General features: G+C 39.1%; 1 protein-coding gene and 1 long non-coding RNA gene across 2 annotated transcripts; one reads left to right on the plus strand and one right to left on the minus strand.

Moving 5' to 3' along the window:
• Positions 1 to 727: 727 nt before the first annotated feature.
• Positions 728 to 12,818, plus strand: LOC311085409 (uncharacterized protein). The gene is made up of 4 exons (XM_084117917.1): positions 728 to 934; positions 1,791 to 2,123; positions 10,898 to 11,221; positions 11,416 to 12,818. The coding sequence occupies exons 1-4, from the start codon at positions 898 to 900 to the stop codon at positions 11,520 to 11,522; spliced, it is 801 nt and encodes a 266-aa protein (XP_083974043.1). The 5' UTR covers positions 728 to 897; the 3' UTR covers positions 11,523 to 12,818.
• A 513-nt stretch (positions 12,819 to 13,331) lies between these two features.
• LOC311085735 lies at positions 13,332 to 15,494 on the minus strand. The gene is made up of 3 exons (XR_014606924.1): positions 15,351 to 15,494; positions 15,038 to 15,145; positions 13,332 to 14,058 (listed from the first exon to the last, which is right to left on the minus strand). It is a non-coding gene; the product is annotated as an uncharacterized lncRNA (long non-coding RNA).
• Positions 15,495 to 15,725: the final 231 nt, after the last annotated feature.

Consider the following 15,725-nt stretch of genomic DNA (forward strand, 5'->3'; position numbering starts at 1 on the left):
AAACCATAAAGCCATAAACGAATAGACTCTAAAAACTTTTATTTATGGCTGTTTAATGCAAGACTGTTGGTAACAAAGTTAGTACTGCCACAGCTCTGACTTCTATTCATCAATGATGGAATATTGTAGAAAGACTCTAAAAAATAGAATGTGTTGACTGTTCCTGTACTTTTGTTATATTCTGGTTTGATTAACCTTAATATGTGAAACTGTTAGAAAAAATGCCATTACCACAGAATTTACCACATTGTACTATTTCTATTATTATTATTTTTTTAATAGTAGGCTAGCTGTTTAACAAGTGGAATACATTTCAAATGTAATATTCACAAAAACATGTTGTGCTAAATTATTAGTGTGTGCTTTTTTTTTTTTTTTTTTTTTTTTTTTTTTGCTTTAGTCCACAAATAATGTGTTGATGTACACGTGATTAAACAATTTTAGGTCTGACCGGACCGATTTTGGAGCTTTTTAGAACCTTTGTCAAGTTAAGATGTGTAAAAATAGCCTAAATGATTGCCTTTCACGATGTCACACAATATGGGTGTGATTATTTTATATGCAGGATTATATATAGGCCTACACATACATTTGGCAGCAACACATCTTATAAACATTAAGAAGAACAAAAAAAAAAAAAAAAAAACGAAACCCATTCAGACGTCCAGGGACGCGCAGAAAAGACGTGGAATTCACGGCCAGATGACGTCGAAGACGTTCGACTTACATTTTGGAACTATTTTTCAACCATGACTGGACATGTAAGAGGGACGTCTTTTCAGCGGTCATTAAACGTCAAAATGTTTGCTGGGTTGTAGTAACTCTCCAGCAAATAATCTCCACTGATCATCTTTATTACTTTCCAAATCTGCACAGTTCTACAAAAAAATTAAGAGAATGTTATTGCTTTCCCTTTTCTTATTATTCGCGGAAGGTAAGTATTTTGGTTTTATTTTTAGGCATCATGTCTGCGTCGAATGCATGGGAACTGAGTCTGACTGTAACAGCATTTCACATTTATAAATAATGCGGCAAAAAACAATGTGATCCATGGTAAATTGCATCTGAATCGGTCGCCATCGATTGCTGGAAATTGTGTAAAATTATGCACATACATGCGCACATGAAGTTACGGTGTAATGCGGATAATATTTGAGAAAAGCAGTGATTCTCAGTTGTAGCCTATTGTCTCTCTGTTGGAGTTTAGAGCTATTCGTGTGTAATTCACAATTTTAGGGCGCGGCTGGAGTGACGAACAAGACATACTGAAACTGAACCATATAGTAAATATTTCCCACTGATCATCTTTATTAGGAATCTACACAGCAACAACAGCATGCACCTTATTGCTTTTCTTTTTCTTGTGATTTCTTCTTATTGATTGTAAGTGGGCTTCTTTCAGTTTCAACTTTCAACATCAGCAGTGCGACAAATACACGGGTATGCTACTGACACTGAAAAAACAATGCCTAATAATAACAGTTTTAATATGTGCTCCATGGTAGGCTACATCAGGTCTGAATCAGTCGCCTCCGACATCTGCTGGAAAATTCTGTAAAATATTCACATTCATAATCATTATATAACGCTTAATGAGGCTTAATGCAGTTCCTTGTATAGCCTACATTATTCTTACTTTTTGGAATACATTTTAATCTTAAATTTCACATTTTTTCCACATTCACAATGTACAGTGACATCTGTATCACACAATGTTTTCAGTTGAATCTGTTTAGTGGGGTCAGTGAGTTCAACTGTATATCTGTAAACTTTTGCTTTATGCTTTGCAGGCGTGTCTGGTGCAGATGAAAAAGTGTCCATGTCAGTGATGGAGGGAGATTCTGTCACTCTACACACTGATCTTTCTGAAATACGGAATGATGATACCATACTGTGGATGTTTGGACCTAAGGGCTTTGTCATAACTCAAATAACAAGAAAGAACGATTTGACCTCATTTTTTGTCACTGATGATGATGTGTCATTCAGAGGCAGATTACAGGTGGACCAAAACACTGGATCTCTCACCATCAGAAACACCAGAATCAGACACTCGGGACAATATAAACTCTCCATCTCTAGAAAAAAGACTACAACAAAGATATTTAGTGTTACTGTCTTTGGTGAGTATCTCAAGTCCTGTTTAGATGACTGTTAGATCATTATAGGCTAAGTCTAATAAAATGCATTCGGTAAAGTCTGTGGTGGAAATATCCGAGTTGAAATGTCCCACTTCTGACCTCAGCGCATTTTGCTCAATCACATGTCTGATCAAATTTATTTTCCGAACAGGGTTCTCAAGTCTCACGCATTGGCCGTGAGACACACGCAATTCAACCAGTTCACACGCTCACACGCCACACCATATCTCACGCTGAAAAGGCAATGCCAATCAAATTATGGAAGGCGATCGGGGACAAAAGTCTTTAAACGAAACGCGTGATTTTCGGCCGCGTCAACACGCACCGTTTGTCCGCGTTAACGCGACAACACGCACAGCAGCCAATGAAATTGCTGTATTTCAGACTATATTTGCATATGTGACGCGATGGTACGTTGGTATATACGTATACAAACATCAGACATCATGTTTATTCATGAAGGATGACGTAATGGTATACTGGTATGCACGTATGCAAACATCAGACCTTCTATTTGTTCATGAGGGATAATGCATTGGTACGTTGTGAGTGATGTCAGTCTTATGTCATGATTTGTCATGCCTTTTTAAGTTGTTCGTTTAACGTTCTTTCTCAGGGTAGAAAAGTCAACAGCTTAAACGATGGATCTTAGAAATGCTCTTTTATTTTAGCAAACTGCCAAAAACAAATTTTCAAACTGTGTGCAGCTGAACTAAGAAAAGCTTAAGATTGCACAGCGCTGATAAGCATGAATGGCAGAAGAAAAAGACTGCAATTAAAAAACAAAACAAGAGAAAATTATTTTAATGTAAGCAATAAAAAACTGCACACATAAGCTGTGGAATTAAAGAAAAGAAATGCACGTTTAACTAGATTAAGGCATACCCCTGTCTTAATTTAAACCCTGTCCACCACCCCCAAAGGTTTCACAAAGTTATTTTTGCCACTGCAACTTATGGCTTCCTAAAGACATGTTTATGGGTAAATAAATGAATAATAATAATAAAATATATACCAGGGCTCAACATTTAAGCCTTTTCATTTGTCCTTCGGTCAGTCATTCACTTGTCCGAGTAAAAACATTTGTTTGAACAGAAAAAAAAAAAAAGATTTTTTTTTGTGTGTGTCGTAAATATAATTATGTACGAATCAGTATTCTCATCACTGTTCAGTCAACATATATAAATCGGCATATTTTTGATATTTTAATCTTTATAAAGGGCATTTTCCCTAATCGTTTTAAATATAGGCCTATGCTTCATCTTTAATTAGAATAATAAGATGCTAAAGGTCTGTACCAATCAAATCAAACTGCATTAAATAATGTAATGAGATTATTTAAAATATTTTTTGAATATACAAATAAGAAATATTATTTGTATATAGAAATAATATTATAAACCGCCAGTAGGAGGCGGCAGGCGACCGACTTAATGAGTGAGTCATTTATTCAAACGATTCATTCAAACGGCTGATTCATTCGGGATTAGGCAGTTGTAAATTAATAGGAATTCATTGAATCTTTGACTCAACTGATTCATTCAAAACACTGAATCATTCAGTAATGAAACACAGTTGAGTTTTCCTTTGATATATGATGTAGAACTATTTTCGCTGCTGAAATAGAACATATATTTTGTCTAACATTCAACTGACTTAATATGAATTACTTGTTTATTGAACTGTAACTGTATCATATGTTATACATATAAAAACACATTTTGAATGTTTCATTTGTTTCCAAATTAGGCTCGCAGAAACTTGTTATCGTCAGAAGGCTATATTACATTAGGCTATTGTATTCACTATCAGTCGCCACTTACACTAAATGAATGCAGAATAGTATTTTTTTGTTAGTGACGTTTTAATCAGGCTATTTGTCCGGTCGGGCAAGTAAAATTCTCTTTCACTTGCCCCTTCAAAAATCCACTTGGCCCAGACACGCGTAAATGTCGAGCATATTTTACATATTACATATTTTAAATATATATTAGCCTACATATTTAAAATATATATTAGCCTACATATTTTAAATATAATGTACTAATTTCATTATAGCACTCATCAGCCTGCAGCATCCAAGGCGATGTTTACTGTACAACACACAGAGACAGAACAGCACAAACAAACAAACTCATAGTCATAGCAGAACATTTCTCCATTCATATTTTGTTTCCATTTATGTTGATTTATAAAAAAGTGAACAGCACGAGAAAGATAGGATGCGCAATATATCGAGAGACATGGAAAGGTTGATTGAGACATGATTTTGACCACTTCATTAAGTCTTGTTTTGTAGAAAATCTTTCTTTAAATTGAATTTCGTTTTGTATAAATTGTATCTTAATTTTAATCGATTTTTCATCAACCAATTGCCTGGATTTATTAAATAGGAAGCCAATATAACAGACAATAATCATGGAGGCGCCCCCGCGGTCACTTGCATTGTACGTTAACTGGAACGCATCTCATCCTAACTTAACGAAACTCAGTGTATGCCTCACACAGACATGAGAAATACATCAAATACACAAAGCTTGAAATGTCTTTAAACAAAATAATTCAAAACGAACAGAAAAAGGCTACTATCTGATTATGTAATCCATTATCTGCATTTCTATAGGCGCGTTCACCATAATACTGTAAGGCGGTCATCAACTTTATCTTTGCAGTCGACAATTTTTATTAATAAAAATCAATACACGCGTCACCGGATTTACAAATGCACATCTTGCTTGTTGCATGCACACATATTATGTCGATATAACGAGATATTATGTTGAAATAACATTATTAATAATACATCTTTTAGAATATTTGATTGAATGCTGAATGTCGCGCTTGTTCAATTTAATAATATTAAAACTTTAATTGTTATCATTAAAATAATTGAATATTAAATATTTAGTGGCCAAGTTTCTCATTTATTAATAGTAGGCTATATAAATAGGCTATATATATATATATTGCGCAGCTCCCCCTGTCAATGATCTCAGTACATGCATTAAAAATTCTCTGGCGCCGCCCCTGTCTCAATTTGAGTTTTAAACAGTTACAGTTTATAGACTTTAAAAACATAATCACCACTTGTGATTCACAAAGTGAAAATTAATTTTAAGAAGTTTGTTTCTATCCAGTTGGTTATTGGCTTTTACTGATAAAACAGACACTTTAGGCTACTCTTGTTCTGAGGACAGTTTAACCTGCTGTCTTATTTGATTTTTATTTTAATTTGTTTACACAACACCTCTGAAAAAAATATGATAATAAAAGGTTTTGGGTTGAACACCAAATTACAAAAACATTATTATGTTAAAGTGAATAAAGTTCTCTCTCTCTCTCTCTCTCTCTCTCTCTCTCTCTCTCTTTAATTCATTAACATGAATTAATTTACTGTAGCAGTTAAGATATATCAGTCAAAAAAAGGCCACAATAAACTAAAGGATTAAAATGTGGGTTAATCTAAAAGTAAGTCTGCTTTAAAACCATATTACAAGTTCGAACATGGCTATAATGTGCGCGTTGAGAAACACGTTCAAATTGGTGTCTTAACATGGTAAAACTGTGCGTCTTTACACATACTAAAGTGACCATAACTGACGCCTTAACACGACCAGAATGGGCGTGTCTACACGTACAAAAGAAATGCGTCAAAAAATGCCGCGTTAACGCGAACAAACAGTGCGTGTTGACGCGGTCAAAAATCACGCGTTTCGTTTAAAGACTTTTGGCCCCGTGCGCCTTCCATATTAAATTGTCCTGCAAGCTTTATATAACGTTGTGTACGAGGCGCACGCACCGTACGTTCGTTACTAGGTAACCATCAACATCGCGCGAACGCGCTGGGTTTGTGCTGGTGTAATGCATTGGTCAAAAACAGTCAGCGTTAGTTTTTTTTTTTTTCTGACAGACCAGCCCATGAAACACGTCGATCAGCGGCCCATTGATTGGCACTGGGCTGGCCCAATCACAACTTTAAACGAGTGAGCGAGCGTGCAGCAGTGTCAGTGTGTAGCAGCTATCTGTCAGAATAGTCAGCGAGATGGAGAAGAAACGCAAGGAATGTGCAGAGAAATAGCATGAAAAAATAGAACCAGGCCCTTAAATTGTGTCAAAATATACAGTATGTTTTCTGCCCTTCATCAGCTCCTGTGATGATTGTTGTGATCTTATTCTCTGACCTGGTTCAGACCGTGGGTCTCTACATTAGGTTACTGAATGATATACACACGGAGACAGGACTGTGGCGACTCGTGCTCTTTTAATGGCCGGACCCTTAACAACAACAATAACACTGGGTAGGCTAATCTGAGGCTGCGCACAAGAAGTGCTGCAGTCATAAATAGTCGAGCACCAAGTGCTCGATCAGATCACATCCCCCTTTCCGAGAACGTGATGTGTTCATGCACTTAATCACATCAACTTCATTAACATGAAACTACTGTGTCCAATACTAAATAATATATATATATCCTTGAAGACTAGCACTTACCCCTAGTATTAACAAATCACTTTACAATCTTTATGAGAACGCATCAGATAAACAAGTTTCTTAGGTTTAACTTTAACTCTAACCAAAATAATACAATAGATTGCCAACTCTTGTCTGTATTCCTTTTTTTTTTTTTTTGACAGACTCAACAATCAGTCACAGACCACGAACTAGTCTCTGAACCTGACAGGACGTCTCACTACTCTGCCTCTTCTGGTGATGTACTCTGGTGAACTGTTCACACCCAAAGGAGACAAGACCTGTGGTGGTGGATCTTGGGGTAGCAGGGCAGTAGACTCATGTGTCTCAGAGTGGGTTACATCTGTATCTTCATCAGAGTCAGTATCTCTAAACAGACTTGGATGTATCTTCCTCAGATGTCTCCTATTTCTCCTTAAAGTCTTTCCTGCTGGAGTCAGCACGTTATACGAGCGTGGCTCCAGTCTCTGGCCTGTCACTACGGCTGGTTCCCAACCACGTCGTGTCTGCATGTGTACGGTGGTACCCGGATCTAAGGCAGGCAACGGCCTGGCATCACGGTCGTGATATAGGCGCTGGCGTGACTGCAGATCCTGAATCCGTCTTTGCATGTCCAGTGGAGTGGATGGCTTTAGCGAAGCGCTGGAACATGGAAGTGTGCTGCGCAGAGCCCTTCCCATCAACAGCTGTGCAGGTGTCATGTTCAGCCCTGTCACTGGTGTGTTCCTTAGTGACAACAGGACCAGATGTGGATCTGTGCCGGTATGCATCGCTTTCTTCAGAGCATGTTTTACTGTCTTTATGGTCCTTTCCGCGAGTCCGTTGGACTGTGGATATCCGGGGCTTGAGTGTGTGAGCTTGAAGTCCCAAGAGGCTGCGAATGACTTCATCTCGTAGCTGGCAAAAGGAACGTGATCACTCACCAGCTCTCTGGGAATTCCATGCCTAGCAAAAACAGACTTCATTTTCTGGATTACTGTGAGAGGTGTTGAATCAGGTAAATTCAGCAAGTAAGACTGACCGCTCATTTGGAAGATGTCGGCTCCAACTTTCATCCACGGGAGCTCAGGGACTTCATGTGTGATGAGAGGCTCCTTCTGCTGTTGTGGCTGAAATTGTTGGCACTGCCTACATTTCTCCACTGTCATCTCTATGTCACGCGACAAGTCCTCTATTGGGACTTTCCTTGCTTTTGCTTTTGTGCGCTGGACACCCTGGTGAGCCAGATGTAGTTTCTCCAAGATCTCTCTCCTGAAGCCTTGTGGTATGACGATTTTGTCTCCTACCATGATAATGTCGTTCTGGATGCTGATGTTGTGTCGCATTGGCCAGTAGCTGTGAAGACGTTTATCCAGGCCGCGCTTCCTCGCAGGCCAGCCGTTCAGATGTTTCTCACACACAGCTTGCAATACACTGTCTGCAGTGGTGGCTGTTTTCAACTGGTTGAGCGTCTCCTCACTCAATGAGTCTGTGGCCTCCATGGCGTACACAACTTTCTCATCACAGGGATTTTCGTCCGCGTTGTCACCGTCTCTGCTCATCATAGCTCGTGACAGAGTGTCTGCAATATACATGTTCTTGCCTGGAGTGTAAGTTATGTTCAGATCATATTTTTGCAGTTGCAGCAACATACCTTGTAGTCGTGCTGGTGCTTTGTTCAGCGGTTTTCTTACTATGGCCTCCAGAGGCTTGTGATCTGACTGCACGGTCACTGCTCTGCCAAAGACGTACTGGTGGAATCTCTTGGCTGCAAAGACTATGGCCAGCAGCTCCTTCTCTATTTGAACATACCTCTTTTCAGTATCCGTGAGCGATCGTGAGGCATAGCAGAGAGGTTGTCCTTCCTGTAGCAGACATGCTCCAAGTCCGTCCTTTGATGAGTCTGCCTGTAGTGTAAGTGGTTTCCTTTGGTCGTAATACCTCAACACCGGTGCCTGTGTCAGAGCAGCTTTCAGGGCCTCTAAAGCTGCAGTGTGGTGTGGACACCACTGCCACAATGTGTCCTTCTTAAGCAGCTGTCTGAGCGGTGCTGTCAGTGAGGCCTCATTTGGGACATACTGCGCCAAGAACTTGGTCATGCCCAATAGGCGTTGGAGGCTTTGTTTATCCTCAGGGGGCGGCATGTCAATGATTGCCTTGATCTTGGCATCATCAGCCCTCTGTCCTGCTGAGGTGATTATGTGTCCCATATATTTCACAGTGTCAACCTTGTAATGTATTTTGTCTTTGTTAAACTTCACATTTGCTGCCATTGCTCTCTCCATCACTTCATGAAGGATTTTGTCGTGTTCATGCTCTGAGGCTGCAGCTATTATCATGTCATCAGCGACAATATGCACACCTGGAATGTCACCAAAGGTCTCACAGTTCTTCTGCTGGAACACCTCGCTGGCTGACTTAATCCCGAAGAGAAGCCTGAGGAAACGGTATCAGCCCCACGGTGTATTAAAGGTGCACAGTTTTGAAGATGGCTCGTCCAGCTTAATTTGCCAGTATCCATCCTTTTCGTCCAGGATGGTGAAGATGGTTTTACCTGCAAGTTTGCTGCGCACATCTTCAGGTGTAGGGATGGAGAAATGCTGGCGTCTGACAGCTTCATTCAGGTTACAAGGATCCAAACACACCCTTAGTGAACCATTCTTTTTCTTTGTGGCAACAAGACTGTTCACCCATTCAGTCGGCTCTTTGACAGGCTTTATCACCTCCCTCTTCTCGAGATCATGCAGCGTGTGTTTCAGTGTGTCCATGATCGAAAGAGGTATGTTTCTACACCCATGAATCACAGGAGGAACAGATGAGTCAACATGTATGTGATGTACTCCAGGAAACTCACCCAGTCCTGTGAAGACCACTGCATATCTTTTAATCAGCTCCTCTTTGGTGGATGGAGGCTGTGGGGGCTTCGTTGTGAGTTCTTCAACCCTCTTCACCAGCTCCAACCTTGCACACGCTTCACCTCCCAGAATCGCTTTGTCTGCTTGTGTTGTTACATGGAACTTTACAGTGGCACTGTGTCTGGAGGTTTTACACTGCAGGGAAGCAACACCACATGAGGGCAGGCGGGCTCCACCAAAAGCGATTAACACAGTCTTTGTGGGTTGTAGTTGAATGGGACCTGGCAGTTTCTTGAAAATGGACATGGGCAGCACACTGGCATCTGCGCCTGTATCCAGTTTGAATTTTATTGCTACGCCTCTAATGCTGGCTGTTTCGACCCATTTGCTGTCATTTGTGTGGCCTGCTGTCTTTTGATCATTACTATTTATCATGCCAATATACAAGGAGTCCACTTCAGTCTTTCTTTCAGACGAGGATCATTAATGCTGAACACTAATTTATCCCTCAGCATATCATCTTCACTTCGGCCAAACTCACAGTCTTTACTTTTCTGACGCAGTTCTGTAATAAATCTGTCCACTGTAGTTCCTGATGACATCGCATGGGACCAGAACAGATGTCTTTCAAACAAAACATTCTTCTGTGGGCTACAGTACTCTTTGAATGCCGTGAGAACATCTTCCATCGATTCATCGGTGGGTTACATGCCCCCAAACCCCCCTAGAAGAACCGAGGTCCAGCCACCACAGTTTTACCAAAGAAACACTGGTATTGCTATGCCAATGCAGCTTATAGCTTGTTTTAGGATTCATCACTGTGGAGTATAGTTCAACTGTATTAATAAATGTCAAATTTTTACTTATTTCATCTATTAACTCACACTCGTTCCTATACTCACTCATTACATGGCATTAGTGGTTTTAAGGAATAGGAGATGGTATGCATATATTTAAGGGCGTGCAAAGATGGGTGGTGTTTATGATCATATAGTGGGCCAGTCTGGGCCAAAATGCCAGGGCCGATTTTTTGTCCCAGTCCAGCCCTGCTCTTGTGTACACACACACACAAACACAAACACACACCTTAATACTCTAATATGTAATTTGTTCACAATGTCCCACCACACAATAAATCATTATACCATTTCGACTAGACACATTCAAAATGCAAAAAGATTTGTTTTTCCAAACTGTTTGGAGCAATTTGTTATATTTTTGTATATTTGTAATTTGAAATATAACATTAAATTGTATATTTGATGTGATGAATTGCTCTGTCATTTATCAGATTTACCATTATAATTTCAATTTGTGCTGGTTAATTATGAACAATGGGTAAAATTGGGGGGCAGGGACAGGCGGGGGCGGGGCTCCATTAGGGCTCCTCCCCTAACCGCATGTGATCTAACTCCAAGCTTTTGATAAAACTTGAGAACCCTGTTTTCCAGGTGTGGTTAATGAGACCGATGGAGTGAAGTCCATTTCAGTGATGGAGGGAGAGTCTGTCACTCTAAAGACTTATACTGATATACACCCAGATGATCTGATCGTGTGGAGGTTTGGAGATAAAGGAATTCTCCTGGCAAAAATGGATGTGGAAACTAACGAGACCTCACTAAACGAAGCTGATGGGAGATTCAGTGACCGACTGAAGATAGATCATCAAACTGGATCTCTGACTATCATAAACACCAGAACCAAACATGCTGGACTTTATGAACTACAGATCAGAGGCCGTGAGAGCTCACAGCGATTCCTTCTCTCTGTCACTGGTGAGTCTTTATAGAGAGGACATACAGTATAATTAAACCAGATGCTCTAATTGAAATTAGACTCTTGGACATGACATTTGTATTTGTGTTCTTGTCATGTTATTCAAATACACTAAATTATCCAATACACTAAACTTTCATATTCTATCTTGCCACTCATTCACTCACAATAATGTGTTTTGTTTTGTTTTTAGCTGTTCCCGGTCCGGCTCTGTCTCCAGGTGAAATAGCAGGAATAGTTTTTGGTGTTCTGCTGGCTCTGGTTGTAGTTGTGCTTTGTATCAAAGGCTGTAAGAGTTGAGCTAGACAAAAACAATAAGCTTTATGATGCTACAGTAGTTTAAAGGTGAAGTATGTATCAAAATTTTTACCATAAACCATTTTGAATATGCCGTTCAATTTTTTTTATTTTTAAAATGTTTCTCCCCCGAGAGTTGAAGAATTTGTTCAGTGTAATAGTTGTGAAAACGACTATGATGAGAATGTGTTTTTTGCAGGATTTTGTATTGGTGAATCAAGATTTCTGCATGTAAATATTCATACTGATGGCAGATATTTAAAGCATTAACTTTAGAACATTATTTCTGAATTGCATTTATGCCACCTATGCAGAATTTGAGCTCATAAACACATATCTGTTGTGCATTTCTATGCGCTCCTGTGAAGTGACCCAGCAAACTTTGGTCCTATGGCAACGTCGTGTCCCTAGCCAAAAACAGTTTCGGTAGTACAGCATAAATACGGTTAAAAATATGTAACAAAACATTTTCTAAAAATGCACATCAACACATCTTATAAACATCCAGAATAACTAAAAAAGAAACCCATTCAGACGTCCAGGGACGCGCAGAAAAGACATGGAATTCACGGCCAGATGACGTCGAAGACGTCCGTTCAAATGACGGGACTTCTTCCGTGTCGGAGGGACTTTCAACGGTCATTAAATGTCAAAATGTTTGCTGGGATGTGTCAGAGATGGAGGGACATTCACTAACCCTAACACTAAAATTAAACTAAATAAAGATTAGTTGATGAGCTGAAGGAGATGAGTTCAATTATTTGCTTTTATGAAATCTTAATGAGTTTTGCTCTTATGAAAGTCAAGCTTTGGATATCATCTTTGCTGTCCATTAGTTTGGAGAACAGTTAAATATCTTGGGGCCTTTGAGGAAATATAAAGCTTCAGAAAGCTGGCGCCATGCCTCCGGATAAATACATTACTTAGTACATTAGTGATGGATTTGTTTTGTCTGATCACTTATCTTGTAAGATGACAGTGTATTATCGGTGTATTACTCTTTAACCAGCGCTGGTATGACAGAAGAGACCTGTCCATTTAAAGGACATGTAGAAGGGAAGAGTTCGGGCTGATCACCTGAGCTTTACAAAGCATTTTTGTGATCATGATTATGAAGGATTGCTTGCTTTTCAATCAATGCATGTTCCAAATGCTTTCATATATACTATAGAGAGGGAGGGGGGATTAGCAATTATTGATTATTACATTATTATAACATTATTGAATTAGCAACCTCTGCATGTGTTTGTGGCATCAAGAAAACTATGATTATTTAATAAACTGCTTATTCTGACCATCATTTTGTCTCCTCATTCCTGCTCCTCCCCTGTCTCTGTCTGCATATTTTGGCTGGAAGAAGAATTAACAAGGTGTTTATGTTTGGTTATAAGATAATAAAAAAAAATAAAATAAAAAAAACGCTGCTGTATAAAGTGGATTATGCAAGTGTTCAAACTTTCTGTCATGATGTTGCAGTCACAGTAAGAATGTCTTATTTTACTGTTTTTATTCAGTAAGTAGTTCTTAGTTCTTTTGTCGTCAAATCATGATTTATTCACACTATTGTTCAAACATCATAACATATTCAACAAACAGTAAAGACAAAAACAGCATTTTATCTTAATTAGTAGGTTAAATATTTGATAGAATTCGAGTTGTCTAGATCCACTGGTCCATACTCTGGTCTAGATCCATATTTGCACAGATTAACCGAGACATAAACATAAAGTTTAATATACAAAAAAACATTAACAGTGATGTAAGGATCTTGTCTGCTATTTAGTATAGTATAGAATGATGAACAGTTCAGATGTTTCTCCTAATACAAATGACACTGCGGGAGCTCCACATATAATAGACTCTCATTGAACTACAACATGCACTGACCCGATGTAAAAACAGAGTGTGTTTGCATATTCAGTCATAAGGGGGAGCCAAAGCAGCATCTTCTGCATTATAATAATTGCTGTTGGAAAATAATAGGAGTTTGCTTAAATCTTATTAATCAGACTTGTTCCCTTAAAGTAGATTGAATTAAAACCGTTTTGGACATGTAGAATGTGAAGGATGAGATTTCTTTTCCCCTATTGACCTTAATTCCTCTACAAGCTGGACTCTTTTACAAACAGTTTCACTTCGCCTCACAAACTGAGCTGATAGTGTATCACGTGCATTCAGTGAATCACATGTCCACACACAACTGCTTGAACTATGTTGTTTTGTGACATTATAAATGTGGACAGGAGAACACTGAAAAACAATCTGTTGATAAATAGCTGTGCAAGGAACAGGAATTGTGCCGAGAATCAATGTAAGTTTGCTTTATATCTGCTTTATACATATCTGGAACTAAACCTTCTGCTCAATTCACACTGTTGGTCTGATTTGACTCAGTCTGACAGTGATGTCTGGTCTCTTCTTCTCTGACTTCTTGTAGATCTGATGTCATAAACCAGTACAGCAACAGTAGCTACGCCCACCAGAGCAGAGACGACCAATCGAATCACAGCTTCAGTAAAACCACAACAGTGGATGTGGCCTGAAAAAAAAAAGAAAAAAGAAATGCTATAAAGTTTCCATATAAAACGTATAGATGATGGTTTTGTGGGTTTTTGGGAGATCAACCATTGTGGGTTATTGGGAAGGCAATGAATCCACAAGCTTTACTGTGTGTGTGTGTGTGTGTGTGTGTGTGTGTGTGTGTGTGTGTGTGTGTGTGTGTGTGTGTGTGTGTGCGTGTGTGCGTGTGTGTGTGTCTGCATGCTCACTTTCCTTGCTCAGCAAAAAAACATAAGCTAGGATTGTTTAATATCGGCAATTCTACTCTTTTAAGGGCTTCAGCGCTGTCTTTAGTCTCAGTTCTCCTAGAAACGTGAGTGATTATGTGATTCTTTCTCCATGATCTATTTTCTCATCAAGTAGCCTACTAATGTTTTATAGAGCAGACCCAACACGGCTCTCGGACACGGGATTCACTTCTCTGTCGCTCCTCTGCGGTCTGTTCTCAATTCCTGTAAACTCACACACACAAACACGCAAATACGCCTTACCCCCAATATCCATTAACCATAAACCCCAGGGAATAAATGAGCTGATCAAATGTAAACCCTGAATGCAATACAAATGTTGCAGTTTAATTGTGTTATACAGTCGATTATAGGGTGCTCACCAGATGTAATATGAATCAATACCAATATGTACTGCATCAATGCAATGAATATGTATTAGGTTTTAACTTCGATCAGGTGAAACCAGTCCTACTGACCTGCTCCGAGTGGGATTCGAACTGTGGTCTACGGCATGGGAGGCAAAAGACCGCAGCCTAGCATCAATCGCTAGTGTGCTTCTTGAGATCAGGGGAGTGAGGTTTACCTGCACAGCTCTTACTAGCTCCATTACACAGGCCACTATAAACTAACAGTGGATTTCACTGAAAAACTAATATCACACTGATTGACCTGAACACATCTAACAGAGTTCTGCTCTGTAAATAAACACTAATATCATCAGTGATGTACCTGAACTTGACTGATAGAGTTCAGTAATGTTGGCATCCTCAGTCTGGTTGATGGTTGAATTGTTCAAAGCACAGCTGGACGTCACACAATTTGAGCTTGATGATCTGTCTGATGATGAAGAATATTGTGGAGTCACTGATAATGATAGATAACTGTGATGTCAGTGTCATCACACACTTCTGGTCTTAATTAAAGCAGTCAATATCATAAAATGTGGATGTAAGGAATATTAAAAATAATAGAAAGCAAACATTTAAAAACATTACAATGACAAAGATATGGTCAGTAAATTATGCCATAATTGTCAACTCACCATTGACAGTAACATTGAAACTCTTGTATTTGGTCTCTCCACTGACAATTGTTAGTTGATAAAGTCCAGTGTCATTGGTTCTGATGTTTGTGATGGTCAGAGATCCGGTTTGATCATCCAGTTTCAGTCTGTCTCTGAATCTCTCATCATACGTAGATTTGGTTTGTGTGAGTCTGTTGACTTCAGCGATTCTTGCACATTACATGAAACTCATTATAATATGCAAAACTGTTATCCAATCAAAGCAGTGGGTGTTTACTTCCAAGTCTTCAATGCGGCACGCCCATGAAAACCGAATGTTTCAGGAGCTAGGCTCAAAACCAGGGTAGAAACTATAGCCGATTATTATTCATTTTGATGTTTTTGAATGTAAAA

This window comes from Abramis brama (genome assembly GCF_963993115.1).
Source record: "Abramis brama genome assembly, chromosome: 6".
Classification (NCBI taxonomy): Eukaryota; Metazoa; Chordata; class Actinopteri; order Cypriniformes; family Leuciscidae; genus Abramis; species Abramis brama.